Below are 25275 nucleotides of genomic sequence, written 5' to 3' on the forward strand. Positions count from 1 at the left end.
GCAGAACAGTAGGTCATCTTCATCAGACCTTATTACTCCATTCCTCTTTTCTCTGATTTTTTTCCTTTTTCTTTTCATGTCACTGTGGTGTAACTCCTGCTAACTGCAGGTCACGACCCACTCCATTGTTAACTGTGTTTTCTCAGCTTGCTGTGTGAAGCATGTATTTCCTCCCCATTGTTTCTATTAACAAATGAAATCCTTCATACTTCTCTCTCATTCCATCTGCTTGCTGTCGCTGCGTTTCCCCCCCCCCCCCCCCCCCCATTTCAATTCATATATCCTCCACCTCTCTGTTTCAGGTGTGAAGTCGAGAATCGTTACCAAGGCAACCCTCTCAAAGGAACATGCTACTGTAAGTGGAATTCCAATTTAGAGGACTGCATTAGGATTGGGATCCTGAGGGACTCAATGCAAATCTAAAGGCAGCGGGTGGTTTTAACTTGAGTGTTTGTTAAAGGAAATTCCTTGAGGAATCTGACTGTATAGTAGTAACTTGTTTATTTTGTTATATCTAACATGGTGATATTTGCAGAAGCGGGGATGTGCTAGGCTTTAGCCTGACAGTTGTGATGTGTTCTATTAAAGGCTAATAGATTGTGATTTACCTTAATTTATCTTCTTGTATCAGCTGAATAAAACTGGAACCGTGTTAGGCTATAACTTAGTCAGCAGGCAATTCATATGTGAGTGGACACATACATTGCTGGAGTGGTTGGTAATTGGGAGTGAGTAGGTGGGATCAGGATTAAGAAACCACGTGGATCTCTATTCCTATTATCAACTTCAGTGAGCGGCGATCACACCAAGAAAGCATTGTGAGGCCTTACTGTTCAGGTTAATGCTCAGACAGTTACATGGCTCCTCTATCAAAGTAGGTCTCAAGTAGTTTGATGTTTTTTAAAGCGATAACAGTCAGAGCAGAAACAGCTTCTTTTTTTTTTTTTAAAACAGGTCACAGGTGAAAGAATCGAAAATTGAGACGTGGATGAAAGTGAATTGGCAAAAAACGTCAAAGGGATTTTGAAAGCTTCTCTTTCTTTTATTCCTGCTGCGATGGCAGTAATTTTTGCCAAGGCCCAGACTGAAGCGCAGTGATCGTCCCTGTAGATTAGTGTCTCGTCATTACTATTCTTGTCAAATGTGATTATGAAGAATAAAATCATGTAGATCGGAGATTGGTACATGGGTCAAATCATGGAATTAACTAGCTTTGAAATCCATCGCCGTCCAACCCTTACTGATCTTTATTTTATAGTCTTACTAAATATGTTTTTATAGAATACAGACAGAGGTAGAGATGATAGTTTGTTGGCTGTTTGGTCAGACCACTTTCAGATCTACGCAACTGACATTAGAAGTCAAGCTCACATCATCAAACGTGCCTTTTTAATACTGGTTTAATTTTTAGTACTGAAACAATTTGTTGGACTTTCAGTGAGTCAATTGTTAGAAAAATGATTCAACAGCAATTATTTAAAAAATGTTTTTCTTTTTTTTTTTAACATTGTGGCGGTGTAGTGAGTAGATTAGAAATTAGGGGAGAGAGAGCGATAGAGAGAGAGAGAGATAGGGAGCGACATGCAACGAAGGTCCGCTGCAGAAATCGAACCACAGACGTTGCAGTTATGCGACATGCATCTTAACCAGAGGGGCTTCTGGGGGCACATCAGTCAACAACAATTTTTCTAACGATGCAGGGTTTTTTGCCTTTAATCGACAGTTGACATTGGAGAAGCAGACAGGGAAACAAGGGGGGGGGGGTATATGACATGCAACAAAGGTCCCCAGGCAGACCTGAACCAGGGGGCGTTGCAGTAATGTGGCATGCGTTATAACAATCCAGCTACCACGGCGCTCCAGTCAACAACCATTTGAATCATAGATAAATACTTTTACTCATTTAATGAAGCAAAGATGCTAAATGTTGCCTCGTTCCAGCTACTCCAATGTGGCTAATCGCTGCTCTACTCAGTTTTATATCATTGCAATCCTTTCCTGATCCTTTCCTTGGTGTAATAGAATGTATGTAATCTTATTATTCTTCAATCTATCACTTTTTTATGTTAATGATTATATATGATCTGTTAAGTGTTAAGCTTAAAATTCCCCAATTTTGATTCAAAACTTGAAAAATTGACCGATAATGAACTTGCATATGCAAAAATTGGCAATAAATTGTCTATTTTTTGCTATCTAAATCCATATATAACCCGCAGTATGAGATGTTAAAAGCCAGGATGCTTCTATTTTAAGTCACTAACATTCATCATATCTTCATCCAAGAAAGTGGACACAGTTCTGAAACAGACTTGGGTAATGTCCTTACTTGAGCTCTGTGTGAAAACATGTTGTTGTGTGATTTTTCTTTCAACTAAACTGATTGAGCTATTCTTCTTCTTTTCTAATCCCCTCCACTCTCTCCCCAACGGCCGGCTCGATCGCTTCAAACAGACACGCTGCTCATCGACTACCAGTTCACCTTCAGCCTGTCGCAGGAGGACGACCGATACTACACCGCCATCAACTTTGTGGCCACACCAGAGGAGGTATGTCTGATGCTGAACGTCCCGCTGTTAGAGCACCTGTGACTTTTATTAGAATGAAACATTGTAAAGTCAGCAGTGATTTTATTTTATCACCCCCATTTATTAGCAAACTGCTTCTTCTTAAAATACTTTTCCAGTCGTATCTTCATTATTTTAGTGATGATATTAACAAGAAGTAGCTAGTTAGTGAAAAGTTCAAACAAGTATCAGACACATACAGTATATTCACAACACAAAATGTTCATACACAATAAATAAAACAATTAGAAGAGCATTCAAAACCGCAGAGTATATTGTTTTACAATCTTTAAAAGCAATAAAAAATGTTTCTTTTAGAGGAAAATATAGGAAAAAAAGCCATAATGATGGGAGGACTTGCCCGTTGGCTACAGTCCCATTAAGACTGATATCCCATTTTCATTGGAGATTAGCGCATAAAAGAGTTCATAAATTAATGTATAACTATGTCATTTTAAAAAATTATAATATATCAAGGAAGCAAAGAACAAAAACAATTAAAATTTAAAGCACAGGCAAAAAAAAAAGCTTGGTTAATACATATAGCATATAACAAAACTGAGTTCACCCCTGTGCCATATCAATAAAATGCTAAAAGATTCAACATTGAATCATCTTACAATAATTGTATTATTTTTACGGTGTAGTTTAGGGTATTTGATCTTATTTATAATTAAACATAAACAGATTAAATAGGCTAAATTTAAAATAAAAGCCTCAATAAGTAGCCTGTGACTACTGAAATAAAGGTTGAGTACACCTGTGACTCCCAATTAAGACGAACCGCCTACACAAGGTTATAAAAGAAGCTGTGAACATCACAACTAGCTCAGTTTTGTTCTGGGTTGTGTTTAATGCAACATGGCTCCACATGGTGAGGAACTGCCTCAACAGGTTAGAAACCAGGTTGTGAGACTTCATAATGATGAGAGAGGGTACAAGATCATCAGAGGGCTACTGAACAGAAGTGCAGACACAGTCGCAGCAGTGGTGAGGAGGTACAGGAGGATCCATACTACCGATAACAGAAGCTGCAGGTGCATCAGTCGTCCTTGAAGAATAACAGAGCTCACAATTCATTGTGTACGCAACCTTGCATTGGTAAAATAGAGCACGGGCAAGTGCTTTTGACTTGGCACAAGGATAATATGTGGAAATATCTGTGACTGCTCAGACAGCACATGAAGCCAATCTCTACGGACGATGTCTAAAAAGAAAATCATTTTATCACAAAATGGCACAAAACTGCAAGATTAAACTTTGCCAAAGAACATAAAAAGACGCCTGATGAATACTGGCAGCATATTATTTTATCAAATATAAAGGTGGAGCAAATCTAATATTGAAACATAAAAGAATAATGAAGAGTGTACTGATTTTTTTATTGCAATTTCTTCTTAAATATGGATCTTTCATTATAGTTTAATTAGCCAATATGTTTTTGTCTTTTAATTAAAAAGTGTCCACAGTGTACTCATAACTAAAAGTCAGTTATTATCTATCAAAAAGGGGAATAACAACATGACTACATGCTTGAAAGTTCCCTCAGTTGAAGTCAGTCGTGCACCGATGAGCACAGATTTTTAGCGGCGTGAGACTGAAATGTGTTGTTGCAGAGTGAAGTACACTCATCACAGTCAGTCACGCAGATGTTTCCCAGCAAACCGAGGCTTGTCCAGTCCTGTTTACCTGACTGTGGCATCTGGAGCTCAAAGTGAAACACAAGCATCTGATTAAATATTCCAGATGGCATTGTTTGCCCCGACGAAGCTGAGCTGTAGTTCCTTTGTCAGCTGGAAAAATACCGTAAATGTTGTTAAAGTCACAGAACATGCCATTTAGATGATGTCGTGCTTCTGTAATTTCACGGATTTCCTCATGTGAGGTAAAACTTACTGACTGAGGATCTTCGGGGTGATTATGTAATTTCACAATACTTTAAATGGTAAATGGACTGTACTTATATAGCGCCTTTCTAGTCTTTGACACTGATGGCAGGCAGCTACCACGCAGGGTGCCAACCTGCACATCGGGAGGAAACTACCCATTCACTCGCATTCATACACCGTTGGCACAGCAACGGGAGCAATTAGGGGTTAAGTGTCTTGCCCAAGGACACATCGACATGTAGACTGGAGGAGCCGGGAATCGAACCGCCAATCTTCCAATTGGAGGACGACCGCTCTACCTCCTGAGCCACAGCCGCCCCAACTTTAAATTCGACTGATTGGAACGATTTTTGTAATTATGTAGCAAGCCAGAGTGCAAATATGCTTCAAATTGAATAGAATAGGGAAAAAAACAACCTAACCTAACCTAACAAAAACCCAATTTCTTTATTAAACATCTTTGATATTATACTTTTATTTAATCTTGAAGAAAATAATCTCCTCTAAACCTGAAATATTCATTCAAACGTTTATTGTGTTGTTTGAAAGACATTCATTATTATTAGCGAAGCTGCATTTCAATCACCCAGTAAGCAGTAATTGGGGTTTTAATTCACACTTACCTGGGCTGATATCACTTTACAACTGCACACAGAGTATTTTGATACGTATCATTTTCGTCATCGATTCTTGTTCAAACATTTGTTGTGCTAATTCAGCTTCCATTAGCTGTGCAAATTTGCTCTCGAGTATGCAGTACAGTAACTGTTTGTACAACTGCAAAGTGGCGTCGAGCTGGTGGAAAAAACCCCTGCTCTGTGTTTATAGTACAGCTGAGAGGCCTTTTGACCTGCTGCAAAGAATGTTTTGTCTCTCTATATTTAATGTCAGTAAATTGGTTGAAAGACTACTTACTATTACAGTACACTGAATTCTAGAAGAAGATATAATAATGGCAGTGTTGGTGATGGAGATGACGATGAGTTCATGTTTTTTTTTGTGTGTTTTCTTTCCTCTTTCAGCCAAATCGAGATCTAGACATGTTTATAAATGCATCCAAGAACTTCAACCTGAACATCACCTGGGCCACGAGCTTCACCGGTAAGTCTCACCAAGCATTGCTGAAACAATTTCATATCGTTGTAATGAGATTATTTTTATGTTTTGGGCTGTTGTGACGATGTAACCGTATCGTTGGAAACTGTAATTGGCATTTTTCACTTGTTATAGAGTAAATAGTTAACCAGGATGTAACTGATTAATCAATAATTACAATAATGGTTAGTTGCAGACACTTTAGACATAACTCATTTAAACATCAGGTGATACATTTACCTCATTACTTTATTTCATGCAATTCAAAAAATACAGTTTGTTAAACTAGTGAACAATGTGTTAATTAAATTTAAAAAAAAACATTAAATATAATATATTTGTAAGTGTTATTACATTAATTATTCATCATCCAGAAAGGTGTTTGCACTCAACATATTCACATTTGTTAGATGTATGTATAAGAGAATACACCACTATATATATTAATTTAGGTCATTTCTGGAATAAGAAATACAAAAGTAATACAGTTAATGAACAGTTTTGATCTGTATCAGTTACATTCAAACACTGTGAGTTACAGCAATGATGTTTCTCTGTTTCTACTTCCTTCATTGCCTTTTTCCTTTCTTTCTTTATGTCCCTCACCTCCTACTTTCTCTCCTTGTTCATCAAACTTAAACTTCTCCACTATCTTTACCTATTTCTCTCCTTCCTCCACCTCTTCATCAACCTCCTCCTTTATGTTCTGTTCTCTCTCTCTCTCTCTCTCTCTCTCTCTCTCTCTCTCTCTCTCTCTCTCTCTCTCTCTCTCTCTCTCTCTCTCTCTCTCTCTCTCTCTCCCTCCTCCCCCCTTCCGTCTTTTCTGTCCTCCTTTTCTGTCGTTCAGCAGGAACCCAGACCGGTGAAGAGATTCCTATCGTCTCCCGGAGCAACATCAAGGAGTTCAAAGACAGCTTCTCCAACGAGAACTTTGATTTCCGCAACAGCCCAAACATAACCTTCTTTGTCTATGTCAGCAACTTCACATGGCCCATTAAGATTCAAGTAAGCTTCAGTTCACCCATATATTGATTGAGCTACTGCATAATAATAGTGACACATATTACTGCGTGATAATCAGCGATTGTACGCTTCACTGAGGCAAAAACCCCACCTTCATTTGTGAAGAAAAGGCACATTCAGCTATGACATTTAAGGATCGCATCCTCTGGTGGACATGGGAAGAAAGCTGACTGGTTAGCTGTAGCGCTTAAAATCTATAATTAAGAAGCTTTTGTCTTTGGCGGCGTGGCAAAGTAGAAATTATGGTGATTCCTGGAAAACTTGTGAGTGAAAGGTAAAGAGAGAGGGAGAAGTGATTTTGCAGTTTTTGCACATTAACAAACATTTTCAAACGATTCCAACAGGTGTGTCTCGCACCATTTGTGGCTGCTAACTAAATACAGCTTCGGAGCTCAGTCATGCTTCTTCAAGTAATACACACAAAGATTTAAAAAGAACAGCGTGACTTAATGAGAGTATGAAATTCAGTGAAAGCATTATTTACTCAACTAGAACTTGAGCACAAAGGAAAACAGGCCAAGCTGTCCTGAATATTCACTGCTACAGCTCGGAGTCATTGTCATGTTTGTATGCATGGGCATGTGTAAGCTTATTATAACTGACTGTCGCAGCAGTACTTATTCAGAAATGAATGTATTCATGCACCATGAATAAAAGCATATACAAAATGGCACATGTCAGGTCTCTTAATATACTTTCATATGCTCAGTTATCCCACGTTGAGCTTTTATGTATGTGTGCAAATGAAATAACCCTCATGCATACATATATAGCCTCACATACTGTATTCTGGATCAAAGTGCAGCAAAACTGTGGTCTATATTCACTGTGACTGGTCATGTTGTCTGATTTACAAGCCACTTTTCTACTCTATTAACTCAAAAGTTGGCTGGTAAAATGGCAAAATGGAAATGTTGGCAGTCACTAGTAACATTTGGTCAGTGGGAGGAGAAAAAAAAAAGTTTCCTGCACTTGATGTGCAGGAGCTTTTATCCAGTGTTGATGTGGCTCCTCAGCAGCAGCAGCAGGAGTGAATAGGGCTCAGTGTAGTGCTCGCCTGGTAGCCGGCAGTGTGTGTGTGTGTGTGTGTGTGTGTGTGTGTGTGTTTATGCAGCCAAGTTACAACCGCTGCCGCACTCGTTGAATCGCTGCCATGTGGATGGCTGGTGGAGCGTAAAAGTGTCCCTCAACAGTACTCCTGCTGTACATCGGCAGCAAAGTCGTGGTAGCGTAATGTTGGTGTTAAGCGCCTGTAATTGCTGTGTTTGCAGCAGGATGAAAGTCGGCTCGTTTCGGTCAATTAATTCACAGTTTGAACTTTCTTCGAGGTGAAAAAGATGCACAGTAGATGGTATATGGCTGCATGGTTGTGAAATAAAAGGTAGTTTGATATGATAAAACCGGGGGATTTTGAAACTATTTTTTAGGCTCAGTTGCTTTGACTTTTTAGTTACTCCCTGTAATGCAACATGAGATCAGTACTGAAGATGCAGTTTTCCAGGAACATTAAATTCACCAACCCAATGTCATTCTCCTTAAAAAAAAGAGAAAAGGATGCCAATTTAAACAGATATTTTCTTTGTTCCTGTTGTATGGGGGTGGTGGTATGTGCAACATAAGTACAGTACACTCTGATGTTGGTGTGTTTTTATTGCTTTGCATGTTGCATTTTATCTCTTTCTCTTATAACCAAGCGATTGTTGTACCGTTTCTTTTTTTTTTTAAGCACAAAGCATAAACTAGGTGACTGAAATTATTCCACATTATGAAATAGATGTTTTTCTCATTACTTAACTACTCTTCTCAAATGCATTAATAGCAGCACTTAAGGTGGTGCTCAGTTAGAAATACATGTATCTGAATGCTTACATGTGTGGAGGTGCTGCCTGTGAACCTGTTCATGATTTTAAAGCAGGTTTCCAGATTTATGATGTCTGTGAAAAATGCATCGTGTATGCACAGTGTGTATGTGGGTGCTTTAGCAGCATGTTAAAGGCTGAAGTGAGCCTTGCATCAATACAAAGTTTGATGCAGAGAATGAATGCACTGCCAGGATTGGCTGGTGCTGGTTTGGGAGCGTGAGATGCTCTGGGCCTGGCTTTTTGTGCACTCTGTGCAGCATGGCTGCCTGTGTGCCTCCCCAATCAGTTCTGGAAGTGATTTGACTGGTTGCCCCATGCGAGCTCCTTCCCCCTGCCCACCTCCTGCAGGAGAGACAAATCCTGCCTCCATCTTCCATGTCCTGCCATGTGAAGGCTTTTAGTTTTCTCAGCTTCTGAACTCCAGCTGTTGCTAGCCAGCCTCAGGGGGGGTGTCCAGTGCAGCTGTACAGCAGGACAGAAAGCTTACTGTAGCCTTGCCCCCCCTCTCAGACTCCTCTGGTCCACCTCACCTTCTTTCTTGCTGGGTGGGAACATTTAGAAGATCACCTCTGTCCTTGAAATCCTAAGCATGCAGGTCTGCTAGCGTGTCATTTTTCCTCCTTGCGTTAATGGAGCTTAACCTGCGTCAGCGAGGTAACATTTTGCACTTGTTTCTCTTTCTTTACAGCTCCTTGTCTCAAAAGCATTTTCTCACCATTTCTGCTTAATAACATTTTTCTATTGTTTCCTTACTTACTGCCTTTGCCTTCAGTGGGTTGTTTTTTTTTTTGGTTTTTTTTGCAGTGTGGCATTGGGATGTTTGCGTGTATAATTGTAGGCGGTTGGTCCTCCAGTGTTGGCAGGCAGAAATTCGGGGTGTTGGAAAACGGTTCATAAACAGCAGCCGAGAAAGAGCAAGGGCAAAGTGGAATGTTAAGTTGAAACACATGCTGCATTCAGAGTGGGCTGTGTGTGGAAGCTAAGCTCTCTCTCTACAGGCTTTAGTGTGCCACTCTCCTTCTTTTGCTCACTCACTCTCCACTCTCAACACACCAAGTCAAGGTTGCATCCGTTCGCTCTTGCGTTGTTCCATCGGTTCCACTGATTGCATTGATCCCCCAGTCTGTTGCTTTAAATCAGTAGCACACATTATGAAACCAAACCAGCTCCAGTTCTGAGAATATATGTCATATTTCCACATAACATGTATCAGGTGACATATATAAAACTCCTAAAAGGCACACATGTTGGATTGCAGAATAACAACATTTGATATAATCATTTTGACCCACCAGAAATGAGATATTCAACAATGGTCAAAATGTGTTCTAAGATGACTTTACCACCGTTGAGGGAGAGATCTGGATTATCAAAGCAGAATCAATTGCACTGATTAGTCAGCCACAAGTTCTCCCACTCTCTTTTTCCCCCCCCCTTTTCTTTCCTTTCTTGATGAAGAATAGATCTGAATTTAATGATGTTTGTAATGAAACGCAAATCCCAGACTAATTACATTAAAGAGCTGTGATCTCCTGTTCCGTGCCTTAGTGAACATGTCATGATATGGTGGAGATTAGAACAGCCTCCAATTTAATACCCCGCTGTGGAGTAGCGGCAGCTGTAGCTATCAGCTGGCTGGGCCGCTCTGCGTATCTGTGTGGACTCATGTAGTGTTTATCTGGGCCACGCATGGCTGCCTGATGGCTGCGTCTTGATACTGATCACAGAGAGGTGAAGAAATGGAAACAGAGCAGTTCCTTCAGCAACAGTTGCAGCAGCGGGTGGTGCACCAGAAAACCAACTCATTTTAACAGCAATTAAAGTTTATGCAAACAAATTTACATTTTTAAATTAAAAAATGAATATAAAAATGTAAGGAAGATATTTACAATATGAATACAAAATGCAATATATTAGATCCATTATATTAAACAAAATATAACATATAAAACAATTTAACGATATATTTGTAAAGATGCATCTGAGCAAGATTAACAGTTTACAGCCATAGTTGCTCTTTGTCACTGTCAGCATATTAACATACTCATAACACTAATCCAAATATGTTGATGTTTAGCAGGTGTAATGTTCACCCTCTTAGTTTAGGGTGCTACTGTAGTATGCTAACATTTGTTTATTAGCACTAAACACTAATTGCAGCTGAGGCTGATTGGAAAGTCATTAGTTTGGTCCGGTATTTGGCCACAAATCAGTATTGATGTATTGAACACATAGAACTATCCTCAAGGCCTTGATAAGATAAAGTTCTTATAATTCATCCTCAGGGTGATGTGAATGTATGCACCAAGATTAATGGCATCGCATCCATTATTCTCTATCCGATATTTCTCTAAAAACACAAAAATAATCACCCTCATGGTGGTGATACAGGAAAAGTCAGGATTCATCCTCTGGGAACCATGAATGTCTTAACTCCAGAGCTACACTAATGGCTTGAATCAAAATCCATACAATGCAATACAAAATAAAACACACCAAGCATGAGAAAACTATTAAAAAAAAACTTTGAAAAATGAAATATCAAGATGAAAAACCCCAGATGATTATAAGTAGAAAACCTCCCACAGGCATCTTTCATCTGCATTCATCTGCTAGCTGGAGCTGTTTATCTCTCTTTTCATGAGAAAAATGTAAATGTTGTGAAATAGATTCTGGCACATGATAAACTTGAAGGTGCACATCCACACATATGCATAGAGTTATTTCACACACACACACACACACACACACACACACACACACACACACACACACACACACACACACACACACACACACACACACACACACACACACACACACACACACACACACACACTCAGTCAAACATTTCAACTTGTTCCACATTTGAAATTCCCTTTCCTTCTTTTCTTTTCTTTTTTTTGTGGAACCTGTTGCGCAGCCCTCCCTCGTACAGACACTTTTCTTCAAAACTCCCAATATCATTCAAGTGGCTGTCAGAAACCATTAAAGGCAGAATATTTCCAGCCTTACTGCCCGGCGGCAGGCTGACAGGCCCTGCTGCAAGATCCTTTGCGGCGCCTAAAGAGAAAGTCACCCTCTGCTGGGCCCGTAACGAGAGCGTCACCCCAGGCCTACCGCCGCCACCGTCGGCCTGCCTCTCTGTGACAAAGCACGGATCGCGGCTGACATTTGAAATTAGCCGCTACAGTACCTGTTATCGCACATCTTATCAGCGTGGCGGCCTGCTTGTACTTTTCAAAAAAATAGAGTTGCATTGATGACATGTCGCTGATGCACCTTATCATTGTTTCTTCTTTTCTTTAGTTATTAAGCTTTATCTTAAAGCGAGCTATTTTGTTATTATAAGAGAGCGTTATATATCTGTAATCACCTAGAGAAGTAGGTGGCTTTGTCAAGCTGCTGTCACAAAGCACACCGGGTTTCAATACACCAGCTGTTAGCACTTCTTTGATTATTCTAAGCTTTGCTCTTAAAAGAATCATTGCCACTCAAAGTTTCAAACAATCTCTGGTAGTTTTTCTTCAATACTTTGATTTTTTCCTCCCATTTCCATTCATGAGCACAGAAAAGTGAAATATTCTTTCCATAACGGTTACCTTAATTGCGAGTACCTGATTGGCTTCTTAGAAATTGTGAATAGTTCTTTAAAAAATTGCTTTTTGGAGGTACAATTAAGACTTTATCTTCTTTTTTTAATCCTGCTAATTTTGGAGAAGGGCCAATCAAACTCAGGAGAAGCTGCTTCAAAAACAGCAAAGAAGAAAAAAATTAAAATGTTTTTCTGGCTATGTACCTCAAACTTTTTATCTTAACTGCTGTGTACCAGTAGCATGGTTAAGATTAGTGGAGACATGATTAGTTGAAAAAATCACCACTAATCAACAATCAACTAAGTTAAGTAATCATGAGTTGCAAAGCAAGACATCAGGAGTCATTAAAGGCGTATTTATACCCTCATCAAACACCAAATTCTGGTGGTGTAAACATTTGAGACACACTTGGGATTAAACCCAGAACCCCTCCAGTGTCAGTTACCTCCCCCGACCCTCTGCTGCTGCTGACATCTTTTTTTAAAAAGTTTTCTCCGTGCATATTGACACCCTGAACTTCTCTTCAGTGTTCAACAATCTGGAGGAAAATGATCACACTGAGGATTCGATGCTCAACAGTAATCAACAGCAACACATTAGCAAGCCAGATGGTGCTGACTACACAAGTAAATTAGACCCTGGGTCGTTCACAAAACACATACACACGCCTGTCGTTTCACCACAGGCTAATGCTTTCGGCCCTGTGTTATTGTGTTAAGTTGCTGCTAGATCTATATACATTCTGACCCATCAAGTGTTTTCTATGCATACATTGTAATTCTTGATCACATATTAGGTATTCATAGACTAAGCTGACATGCTCACAGCTGGGTTTTCTGGCTTTTGTCTTTTTTTTTTGTCTTCCTCCTGCTCCTTTTTTTTCCAGAGGAATTATATGCAAATCCCTGCTTTGCTGAGGAATAATAAGCAGGAGCGGTGATGAGTGCTGGTCCAAGGTGTCACCTCAAGAGAGGAGTGTGTGAGGGGAATTCTGCAGTTGGCAGTAGGCGCAGTACCTCCTGGTTTCCAGAGAGGGGCAGTGTTGCGTCGTGGTCGTGGCATTTTGTTGCAGCAGTATGTTCATTGTGAGGCTTTGGGTGGAGGGGAGGAGGGGGAGGGGTGTGGGGGGGGACGTGGTACGACACTGCCAATGTTACCCCTGGCAACCTTGATTAAGACAGGATGTCATTAGTACAATTGCTCTTGTGATGATTACATAGTGAATATTTCTGCCCACATGTGCAGGAATGATTTTTTTTTTGGATTTCATGTTTTTCTGCATGGGCTGTGGGCAGCTGACAGGCCCGGCTGCTGGCATGTTGTTGCATTGACAGGCGTGCAGTCTGGAGCACAGATAAGCAGACAGACTGGGAACCTCCCAGTAGCTGTGAATCAGGAGTCATGATACCATAAGGAAGGAAAAAATAAAACATGGAGAGTGCTCATCTTGAGTAATTTAGCTTGTGAACCACTACAGAAATTGTTAGTACAAGCAGATGTCAAAAACATAGTGTTATAAGTACACATGCAGTGTATAACCCATAATATAATACATAGAGTGCATATGTATGGGATGTCTGCCTTTGAGAGCAGAGTCAGTGTTATCTCTCTTTTTTTCCTGTGCCTTCTGTCAGATCTACAAGGTCAACTCCAGTCTAAAGCTAAAGCATGTTTGAGTGCATAATGCTGACCTCTTGTTTAAAAATCCCCCCTATTAAAGCTGATTTCTAACTGTCTTGTTTTGTCACCTCTCTCCCTCTCTCAGATCGCCTTCTCCCAGCACAGTAACTTCATGGATCTGGTGCAGTTCTTTGTCACGTTCTTCAGGTGAGCAGCTCTCCTCTTCCCTTCTGTCAATTCACTTACTGCACACCACATATGTGCTGGTGTTGAAAAGGCTGCAGTCGCCTTCGCCTACGAGTGTGTGTGTATATATATGTGTGTGTGTGTGAGATGCAGTGTGGACCACATTGATGGATCACCAAAGCCACTCTGCTGTGCCTGCGTACCAGCCATTACTATGAAGAAGCGCTGCAGCTCATTGGTTTATAGACACTGGTTAGCTGTCAGCATGTACAGGCAAACACGCACACACACATGTGACTCCCACTCCTTTATTTTATTCATTCCCATCACGCACACAGAAGCACAGACATATTATTTATTTTCCATTTAGCAACTCGCAGGAATAACGCAGGTCTACCAAAACCCAAACCCAAAACATGACAAATATTAGCCTTTCAGTGGCTTATATTTATCTAGGATGAGGGTCCGACTGCCATGTAGGAGTCATGGGTTTGTGTTCAGTCGCAGACTAACAATTGATACTTGTTTTCTCACCATAACTTAAATAAGAGGTTCATAATTGTTCTAAGTCCGTCCTAAAACAACAGTCAGGATACACTGACACATGTTTTTCTTGCTATAATCATTCTTTACACTTTAAATCTAAGTGATGGAGGACAAAATCCATAGCCTTCTTTCTGTGCAAATATATATTCAAAGGTTTATCTAAATATGAAGCTTCAGCCATCCAAATGAGTCAAATCAAGTTAATATCTTTCCAAGTTTTGACTACTTTTTAGTGCTAAAGCCCCTCTTGTTATTACAATCCTTCCACAGCAGCACCGAGGCTGGACAAATGAAACTAAACAAGGTGGAAGCCAGAGGAAAGAGGGCAAGTGACCGACTGCCACTAGCTCATATAGAAGCCAGTCAGTCCATGTGATCTAAATCTCCCTGAGGACCTAAAACCGCCCACCAGGCTCCTGCAGGGAGACACCCAAGAGTTTTGGGGTCGTAACATCATAAAAGACTCTTAACTTCGGAAGATAGCCACTTGATTTGTCTAATTTTGACATCCGAAGTCTCATATTTTCTTCAGGTAGACTATTAAAAGGATATTACCCTCCATCATTTACAGTACATTGTAAGCACATTTAGAAAGGATCTTTGAATGTCCAGTATTAGCAGGGGGAACGATTACAGTTAGCGATACCTCTTTGGGCATATTGTTTTAAGACAGACTTGAAAAATGTACTGACATACAATACAAAATAAAGTTAATAGATAAAGTTGCTATGGCTGATTTGTTAGGTAAAATATATCCTGCTAGATTTAAATAGCAACAAACACAAAGCAACACTGTAACTATTAACTGGAGAGAGAGAGAGGCTAAGTTACTCTATAGGTTGTATAATAATTCTCTGTGGGTTTGTCGACCTTTCACATTATGCATAGGCTTGCGATTCATTAATAATATCAAAAGATATTGATCTAACCAAGTTTTAGATGACTAAACATATACGTGCTGTAGAAGCCATCCACAGACGTATACATATATACATTGAGTCAGATATTCAAAGTCAGGCTGGCATGGAGATGGGGAATATTTTTTGCTGTCTTTTGCACTTTTGTGCATATTTTCCTGTGATTTGTCCTGACATATCCGGTATCTCTGGAACCATTTGGATCTCTACTGGAATTTAAAAAGAACATTCTTGGCAGAGCAACATGCTTCTCGTTTGTAATAACGGAGACACTGGTTTTGCTGGCAGGGCTGAAAAGTGCATGTGTTGAACTGTGATGAATCCCCAGGCTGTGTTCCACTTCTTCAGGAACTGCTGTAATGTGTTATCGATTTAAAACAAAAAAAAAAAGAAAAGAAAAGAAGAAAGTAACCAAAAATTGGGTACACAAGAGTGTTTCATGCATGCTTGGCTGCGTGTGTGTGTGTGTGTGTGTGTGTGTGTGTGTGTGTGTGACCCGCAGGAGAATTGTAGGACATTTTAGTGGTTTGTCTGCACTCCATAATGCTCTGAAAAAAAATTCTGGCTGTTCCAAGTCACGCCGCCTTTATTGATCCATGTAAAGGCAGAGAGATGTGACGGGGCTGATGTGAAGCTTTCTCTTTATTTTTTGTGACCAGCCTATTGCCAGTACAGTGTTGTTCAATAACAGAAGGGTTTCAGCATTTACTGAATAAATCACTCTTCTCTCTGAGGTTTATTTTGGAAGGCGTTCAGTGTTAAAAGCTGCAGGACTTCCAGCGCTGTTATGCACCTCCCTCCCTCCCTCTCTCTCCCTTCCTCCCTCCCTCCCTCTCTCTCCCTTCCTCCCTCCCTCCCTCCCTCTCTCTCTCTCCTGCATACAAATGCAGAGCCTGCAGTCACTCGCTCATGATGCTGGTATGTTTATAAACATTCGTCAGCATTCGAATGTTTGCTCGTCAGCATTAGAAGCATGCAGCCCTCGCCCGCCGCGCGCAGGAAGCAGACATCACAGCAAATCCATAAACGGAACAACCTCTCCGTCATTCCTCCCTCCATCTTCATCTTTACCTTCATCCTCCCACCATTATCACCGCCTTTTTGCCAGCATCCTCTTTTCATCTCTGGCTCACCATCTCCTCCCTTTCAATTCTCTTTTCCTCATTTACCTTTCCATCCCTCCTTCTCATCCCTTCCATCCTTCGCTTTGTCCTGTCCCACTGCTTCTCTTCCTTTCCCCCTCACGCTCTCCTCCTCTTTTTTCCTTTCATCTCCAGCTCTCCATCTTCCCCCTTCTGTTCTGTTTTCCTCCGTCTTTCCTCCCTCTGCATCCTCCTTTTGTCCCTTGCTTCCCTCTCTCCATTTCCCTTGTTCCATTCATTCTCTTCCTCTCCCCGCACCTCCCTGTTTTTCTTTCCTCCCAGCTTCCCACCACTCCCTCCGACTTGCGTTTAATCCCACAGCTCAGTGTTTTTTTTCTGTGCGTGCTGCCTGCCACTGATTCAGCACCGATGAGTGGAGACCTAAAGTTAGTGAGCTAGCATCCTTGTCCCTGTTTGCTTCTGGTTCTTTGGGGCGCTGCATTGTTTGTGTAGCGGGGGAGGAGAGGGATGCTAATTAACGTGCAAATAGTTTGCTCTTCTTCACTCTGACTTTCTCTGTGTCTTAATCTTACTCTTTCTCGCTCTCGGTTCTTTCTCTCTCTCTCTCTCTCTCTCTCCCTCTCCCTCTCTCTCTCTCTCTCTCTCATTGCTACGTTCCCTGTGGGGACAGATGAAGGTGGTGCCATCCCGTTATCTGCAGAGCCAGCACAGATACCCCACAAGCATTGTGCATTGGAGTTAACAGCAGCGTTAAACAGCAAACAGATGCGTTCTCGTATTTTACGTCCAGCTGTCCGGCAGATTCTCACCTCAGACTCGATATGTTGAATCATGGCTTTTAAAAGTGCATAAACATTTTTTTCCCAACTCCCCTGTTAAAATTTAAGCCAAGTAAGGGACTTTTGGAGTTTCAACATTCATGGAAGAGTTTTTTTTTTTGTTCAATTTTGTACAAATTGAATGTTTTCTCCCAGGCCTGGAGAAGCCCTGCAGAAACCATTCTTGGAAATGCTTTTTTTTTTTTTTGGGAAATGCAATGAAAATATATTCTTGAGCTTTTTCTTTTTTTCTCAAGCTGTCATATTTTTCATTTTAAACTTGGCTGCTGCTAAAGCAAGCGCCTTTTGATGTTATAGTGACCTGAATGTGAGTTTTTTTGACGACATAAGTCCAAACTGCTGAATGGAGGAGGCTAAAAGAGCTGTCACAAACAACCTCAACCTCTTCCAGTGCATGCTGGGACATATTTGTCATGGAAATATTGCTGCAGTTGTGACTATTTTTGAAGTCAGACTTTATACATCATAAAGCTTATATTTCTCTCTCTCCGCCAGCTAGTAATGAACTCCATCAAAAGGGGGGGAAAGTTTGTTTATGTTGTCTGAATAGTTGATCTTGTTTATGAAGCCAGTGATGAGCAGCGGTTCACGTAAGGTCCTTTTAGAAAGTAAGATTTAACCTATCGAGGCTACATCTGATACTTGGATATATAATAAACAAATTATATAACAACACTTTAATGTCCTATTCATCTAAGTGTTGATATTTAACTTCTGCAACCAGTTTATTACAGTGAGGGCAAAACAGGAGAGATGTAATATTTGATGTAACCTTAATCCTTGGAAAAAGGTCGAGGTGTGATTAAACTGTCAAGCTTTTTTTCCAACCAGCAGCGAGATCCCAATGTTTGTTGTGTGGGACCTTTTTTTTATTTTTATTGATGGAGACGTCACAACACTGTAAGAGAAGGAGCCTGAACTATTGTTCTAGATCAGCGACCCCACATCAGCATGTTATGATGTTTACTTCTTTAAAAAAGTGGCTTAACCTTCTAATAGTCAGCGCGGCACTGAGGCCTGATGTCCCAGAAAACGCTGCCTCCCCTGAGAGAGCACCTCGCTGGCACATTTGTGCTGCTCGACAGCTAATATTAAAGTAACTCATGCTTTCTGGTGGGCGCTTCCATCCAACATGAGTGCTTACTGTATATTTTTAGTATATGAGTGGTCCCAGTGGGAACTGATGCACATTGTGTTGTAGATAGACAGATACTTGAGTCTGTTACTTTAAACTGAAAAGATATGCTTGGATTTTAAGTTTCAATACAATACTTTCACGCGATATGGACATTAAAAGTGATGTGGGTCACTGAAGTTATCCTTCCTCTTCATACCGATCATGCAGAGATATCTTTTGTTGAACCACTACATTGAGTGCATTTCCATGTGCCCTATTTTACTGTTATGATCGGGTTTTTGGAGTTTCCTGGTCATGTTTTGCACATGGGTCAATGACGTATAAGGATGTGCAACAACTCAATTTTAGAATAATAAAAACAAGCACATCTAATGCAGTAGTTCAAACATTCAGAATGTTGTGTACCTGAAAGTTCATATTATAAATTTGAAATTAAGTGATTTTAGTGGGTTTTTTTCTAGATTAATTGGCACTGGCCTTAAAAAAAGTCATGTGGTGCGACCACGATTCATCTTGAAATAAATGAATTTACTTAACACGCTTCACATCTTTTTTTACAAGTTTTCAGTAATACAAAGTGTTTGGAAAGTATTTGCATTTTTTTTTTTACATTTTTGTAAATGATGGTCTTTTATTTATATAAGATATTTCAAGATGAGTCATGGTCGCACCACATGACTTTTTTTTTCAGGCCAGTGCCAATTCATCTTGAAAAACCCCCACTAAAATCACTTTCAAATTGTAATATGAATTGTCAGGTACACAACATCCTGAATGTTTGAACTACTGCATTAGATATGCTTGTTTTTTTATTCTAAAATTGAGTTGTTGAAAATCCTTATACATCATTGACCCACATGTAAACAGCTTATCCTGGTTTCAGAAACCTTGGATATGCTACCTGGAGTACTCCAATAGAAACTCTGAACATTCTTTGGTACAGAAAAAAAGTGTCTGAGATGGTGAGGAATTAAGAAACAACAGGACACAGATGATTAGAAACCTGGATAGACACAAAACCAGAATACCAGGGTGCATATAAATGCACACACTTGACTTAATTGAAAATTAAATCATATTTAATTGAAAATGATTTAAAATTGGAAACGATTTAGCATATTAATCAGAGGACTGCTGAGTTTCTTTCTTCTTGTTTTACCAACTCCTAAAATCACTGTTACTAAGGTGCTGCTGTGTAAATTTGCTCGCAACAGTTGTCACAAATGGTGAAATCAAAGGTCTACGGCTTTAACTTTCATCTTGTTAAGACACTCTACGCTACTCCACTAAATTATGATTAAATTGCAGCACTTACCATTTAAAAAGTGTAACAGCTTTCACGTCTCCATCTCTAAATGAACCCAACTCTTGGAAAAAACTGTATAAAAGTATAAGTATAAAAACATAAATGACACAACTACCCACTAAGGTAGTGAAAGGCACCATTAAAAGATAAGGCTGGTTATAGTCTTTATTTTCATTATTGTCTACAGTTCCATTAAGAGACCAAAACCGCTGAAATTTTCCAGCAAGTATAACCAATCCATTGTACAGTTTTCCCCTTGACCTCCATTGATGTTCATATCTATTAAAAACACATCAGTGAGCCGTCCTGCTGCACCGGGACAGGTTCCTTTATTACTATGAACAAGGTTGCTCTAGCTCACTTTGTCCTTTTACAAGCGTGTGATTTAAGTCAAATTTGCTGGTGAATTAGGAAATTAATGAAACCATGTATTTGTGACCTGTTTTTTTTACATCTTGAGTATGAATGAGTGAAGTTGAGCCCGAGAGCCACAGACTGGATCGAGAGGTTGAGAAACTCAGTGTTGGTTTTGCTCTTTTTACGGCAGTTGAAAATAAAAATAAGAATAAATAAATAAATAAAGCCAGTCTTGTCCTTTTTAAAAGCATAGCGCGCCACCGAAAATTCACTTGACAACATAATTGCTGTAATGACTATAGTCATGTGAATAAGCACCAGTCGCTCTCCATCAACCTTGAAAAATGCCATCCTCTTGTTAGATGAATTATTAAAATCTGAAACACATTTAATAATCAGAATTCACCTCACTTTGCAGCACGTTATCATGCTTGCGTATTTAAAATGATTAGTGATTTCTACTGCTTCGCCGGCTGTTTGAACAGAGGGGAGACGTAATTTGGTCGGGGCGGAGACATTAAAAGCCGGGGTACCAGCAGGCGGCCGCCCTGGGCCAAGTCTGGGTGAGTGTGTGGGTGGCTGGGATGGGATGATATGAATGAATCACCCTGCTGCTATCAAAGAGTCTTAAATTCTCTCCTCTGAGAGAAAGACAAGCCTGACTTAAATGTACTTCAGAGTGAAGATGAGCCTTCACTTGAGGCTGTATTCTGTCAACATCTGAAGCTTTTGGTCTTCACTGTTGTCACATGGCGACTGCAGAAGCTCTTTCAATTTTTTGGTTTGTTTTCCTGCTCGTGTCAGGTTGTTGTTTTGAGTATCTAAGCAGCACCATCAGCACTTACCACTCAGTTGTTTGCAGCCGCTATCCGACCCTGAGTACCAGCATCAGTGGAACCTTCCAGCAGCAGAAAGCGGGCAGCGATGTAATTCCCCCCGCTGACCTCGTTCTGAACCATTTACCTTGTTAAAATAGAGAGGTGATTAGTGTCGCCACTCACAGGTCTCTTAAGTCAGTGTCCTAGCTGTGTACATCGCTCTCCTCTGCTCTCCCCATCCCCCTGTTAACTCACCCTCCGCTCCCCTTCCCGTCCTCCCCAGCTGGGCCTTTAATCTCATCCCCTGAAGCTGTGGATAGTGGAACCACAGCCGCTCACCACTGGATCTGTGCCGTGCCTTTCCTGGTCAAACAGGAATCTCTCCTCTCCACTTCCCTCCAGATTTTTTCTGTGCTAATATTACACCTTTTTTAAAATGGCACCATTATCCAGATGGTGACTGAATTGATAGCTTTTTGTAAAATGGTATAACGGTGACATCTTCTTCTTCATTGGAAAGGTTTAACAGTTGAATGATATATAAACTAATAAGTGATTTAAATATAAATAGATGCAAAACAATTCACAACATTTAAAAAAAGACATCACATAAAGGATAGTGAGAAATAGTGAATATTGAATTTTAAAGGGTGAGTCCACCCAAATCACACACACACACATACAAACAACTTTGTTTTGGTTTTAATTGCCCAAATTATGAGAGATCCACATCTGGAACACAATGAAGATGAGCTGAATTTTGGGTTCCACAACTGGAAAAATTGTAATTGAAAAACTCTAATTGCTATAAAAATGATTTCTACAAGTCTCAATTGCTTTAATTGGGTGTGCCAACCTTTTAATTTGACACTGAATGGCAGCACTGAAACCTACTTTGCTGTTGAGCCCAGCTTGTACTGGTCCTTTGAGAACTGATGTAAAAGAAAGAGTAGGACAGTACTCCAATTAAATGATTTATTCCTTTTTATAGACGTGTTGGGCGGACGCTCTTCCTCAGCATGCAACAGTTGCCTGTTGAGTATGTTGATGTATTATTTGAGAACTGGTGCTTTAATTGTACTGTCATTTTGGGAGCTCAGCCTTCGGGTAGACGCAGATAGAAAAGCAATATCATCACCTCTCAAATATGTTTACACAATCATGCACACACACAAACACACACACACACACACACACACACACACACACACACACACACACACACACACACACACACACACACACACACACACACACACAAACACACACACACACACAAACACACACACACACACACACACACACACACATTTTATTTTGGAGCTCTCTGTATTGGTCCCAGGTTTTAAAGCAAAAACCTGGCAGCTGTTCTTACATTATGTGGCATCAGCCAGCAGGAAGTGGCCTGTGACAGAACAGAGATAATTATGTTGTTGTGGTCATCATCTCTGTATCGTGCCTCTTAAAACACATCTGCAGGTTTTGACACTGGCAAAAAAAAATATAAAATTCATAGAGTCAGTCTCTTGTACACACACTCAAACACACATTGACACACATGAATGTACCCAGAAACACTCTTTGTTCAAAATATAGGAGGCAGCTGGCCACTCAGTAGTGCTGTGTGTCCTCTATGATTGTCCTTCACACACACACACACACACACACACACACACACACACACACATACAACCATACACCGTTTCCGTCTTCTCTTTCTCTGCTGCTTCTTCAAGGCCTCATCTTACAGCCTACACTAGTTGGTCGGCTCAATACAATCAATCCCACACGTCAGTTTAAACTGCAACCCTTTCACTAGTGACAGATCATTCTCAATTATTTCCTCAGTGGTATTTGCTCTCAGTGGCAACGTTAACAGAGCAAAGATCTTTTCAATCTTACACGTTTGGAAAGAAATCCATTGTTGATTGGCTGAAAAGAAAGTGACATTGACCCCAACTGTGATATTCACCATGTTAGCACACAAGCTCGCTGATCCCTCTCACACAACGTTGTGTTTGTATACTCGTGTCTGGCTGCGTGAGCGTCAGCAGCAGCAGCAGCAGCAGCAGTAGTGACAGGACAGGTGATGGGTGATTGACAGCAGGACAGGACTGTGGAGGACTCTGCAGCACAAAGACAAACTATTGCTGTGATTCAATCGAACTGTCAAGAAAATGATGTTCAGACTTTTGAAATGTCGAAGAATAAATAGTTTACACGCTCAATATTTTAAATGGGGGAAGTTGTTTTTTAGAGCTGGCTGTTATTGGACCGATTTCATACTTTACCAACATTGAAAACAAAAATGTATTTAATATTCCTTTGTTGCGTGTTTTGTTTCTTTTTTTTTGTATAGCTGAATTGAGCTTAAATCAATTGACAAAGAATTAGTAAACATTTTTGATAATTGATTAAAAGCATTAAAGCTCTTTATGTGTAAGATTTGAACATGTCAGACTTTGGCTCAACCCTGTGATATTAAAAAAACAATTATTAATGCAAAATGTATAATATGTGATTTTTAAACACAGACGTTAGCAGGAACAACACAGCAGTTTTCGTCATATCATGAAGACTGTGATGAAAAATATAAATACTGTAGTCCTCGAGTTAAGATTTTTTTCATGTATTTATGTATTTAAATGATGAACGCAGTCGAAGAGCAGTCAGAGACGAGGCGTCACAAGCTAAAAAGATTAGGAACCACTGGATTATAAGATTTATTGATTAATTTAAAAAATAATAATTATGATAATGGGAATAATCATCAGTTGCAGCTTCCTTTTTCTCCCTTTTTTTCATACTAAATCATATTTTAATGTAAAAATAAATATTTGGATGGCACACGTCAGTCACACATCAGTTTGGTCATGACACACATCATTACCTGCACACAGTCGGTGAAGTGTTTGCCCCCAGCATGCACCTCTCAGTGCTGACTGACAGCAGACACTTTCTCTCTCCCTCTCTCTCTCTCCACTGAGACACCTGAGAAAGCGAGAGAGAGGCAGAGAGACACTCAACACACATTCAGACCCCTCCTGCCTGGCCTAAAGGGTCCTCGGGCCCCCTGCAGGCTCTGCTGCCGGTGCTGTGCCACAATCCCAGCTCTCTTCTCTTCTCAAAGCTTTCTAGCCTTCTGTCTCTTTCTCTCTGTGAGTTTATTCCTCCTCTTACTCTCTCCATCCTTATCTGCACCTTTGCTGCTGCTTCATCGCCTGTCCGTTTACCTCCTCGCCTTTGTACGTCTTATTTTCTCCCCCTGCCTTTCATTGCTCTCTTCTTGCTCTCCTACCTTCCTACCTTCAGCATTTCTTATTCCTGCCACAGTTTCAACCCTCTCTTCATCCTCCTGCCCTGCCTGCCTTCTCTTTAGATGCCTCTTTTTCTTCTCTCTTCACTCCTTCTCCCCACCTCTTGCTCCACCTTCTCTTTTTTTCTCTCTCCTCTCTCTCCCCCTTCTCTTGCATTCTTCAGCGCTCCCTCTTTGTATCTGACCTCATTGTCAGGTCATCAGCGAGGAGCCAGAGAGAGAGATACAAGAAAAAGATGGAGCAGATAGAGAGAGCACGAGAAGCACCTTGCGGCTGAACCTTCCCCCCTGATACGTCCGCGAAGAGCTGAAAGCCGCTCTGCGTCCGATTAATAATAAATGAGTCAGATCAGTCGGTTTGACTCAGAGCATCCACTCTCTACTCCTCCTCCTCTTCCTCACCTGTAATGAGTGGGGAGGAGTGCAACAGGAACGTGAACAGTGCCGTAATGCACTCACGGGGGAGTCCCGAGGGAGGCAAAGTCTTTTCATTCCAACCAATCAGCCTCATGGCCACTATTCACCTTCCCTCTATTGCACACTGGACATGAGCTTCATCAGGTTTGTACAAGCAAAAGCAAAACTGCAGCAGAGTGTAGCGTAGCACTGTACACCTCAGGCACCGCGCCTCATAACAGGATGTTTTAAGTTAGTCTGAAATTGAATATGACTTCTGAAAAAGCTGTTATTTCTTTGATCAGATTTCTTTACATGTTTGGATTAAAAGGTGCGCCAGAGGTTTTTTTTTTTTAAAGAATCTAGGTCTTTTTATCAGCAATAACTTTGTAAATCCTCATTTTCCCCCCTCAGCTACGTTTGGCCCTCTGTCACTGCAGTTTTTGTCACCACCGCTTCTTCAATCCACTGTGGCATTTAGATTATATCTCAGTCAGGCAGTATATTCCCAACAAACTCCCATTTAGCAAGTTATCAGATGTTTTTTTTTTTTTTTTTTTACTCCTACATTACAGCTGCAGCTCCAGTGGCAAGTATGAATTATGTATAGCAGAGTTTAACAACGTATTGTTGTTTTTATTCAAATTGTGATTTGAAAACATACAATTTTCAAACCTTAAAGAGCCAGCTGCTGTTTTAAT

General features: G+C 40.4%; 1 protein-coding gene across 3 annotated transcripts in view; it reads left to right on the plus strand.

Annotated features, from left to right (window-relative positions):
- The window catches only part of atrn (attractin), a 141749-nt gene that overhangs the window by 59985 nt on the left and 56489 nt on the right, over positions 1-25275 (plus strand). For 2 of the 3 annotated variants that reach the window (XM_062440928.1, XM_062440930.1), the window contains exons 21-25: positions 303-355; positions 2455-2549; positions 5479-5557; positions 6399-6556; positions 13798-13859. In XM_062440928.1, coding sequence (XP_062296912.1) covers positions 303-355; positions 2455-2549; positions 5479-5557; positions 6399-6556; positions 13798-13859 — 447 coding nt within the window. The remainder of the gene's footprint in view (positions 1-302; positions 356-2454; positions 2550-5478; positions 5558-6398; positions 6557-13797; positions 13860-25275) is intronic. The other variant, XM_062440929.1, reaches the window with a different exon arrangement.

This window comes from Scomber scombrus, chromosome 19 (assembly GCF_963691925.1).
Source record: "Scomber scombrus chromosome 19, fScoSco1.1, whole genome shotgun sequence".
Lineage (NCBI taxonomy): Eukaryota > Metazoa > Chordata > Actinopteri > Scombriformes > Scombridae > Scomber > Scomber scombrus.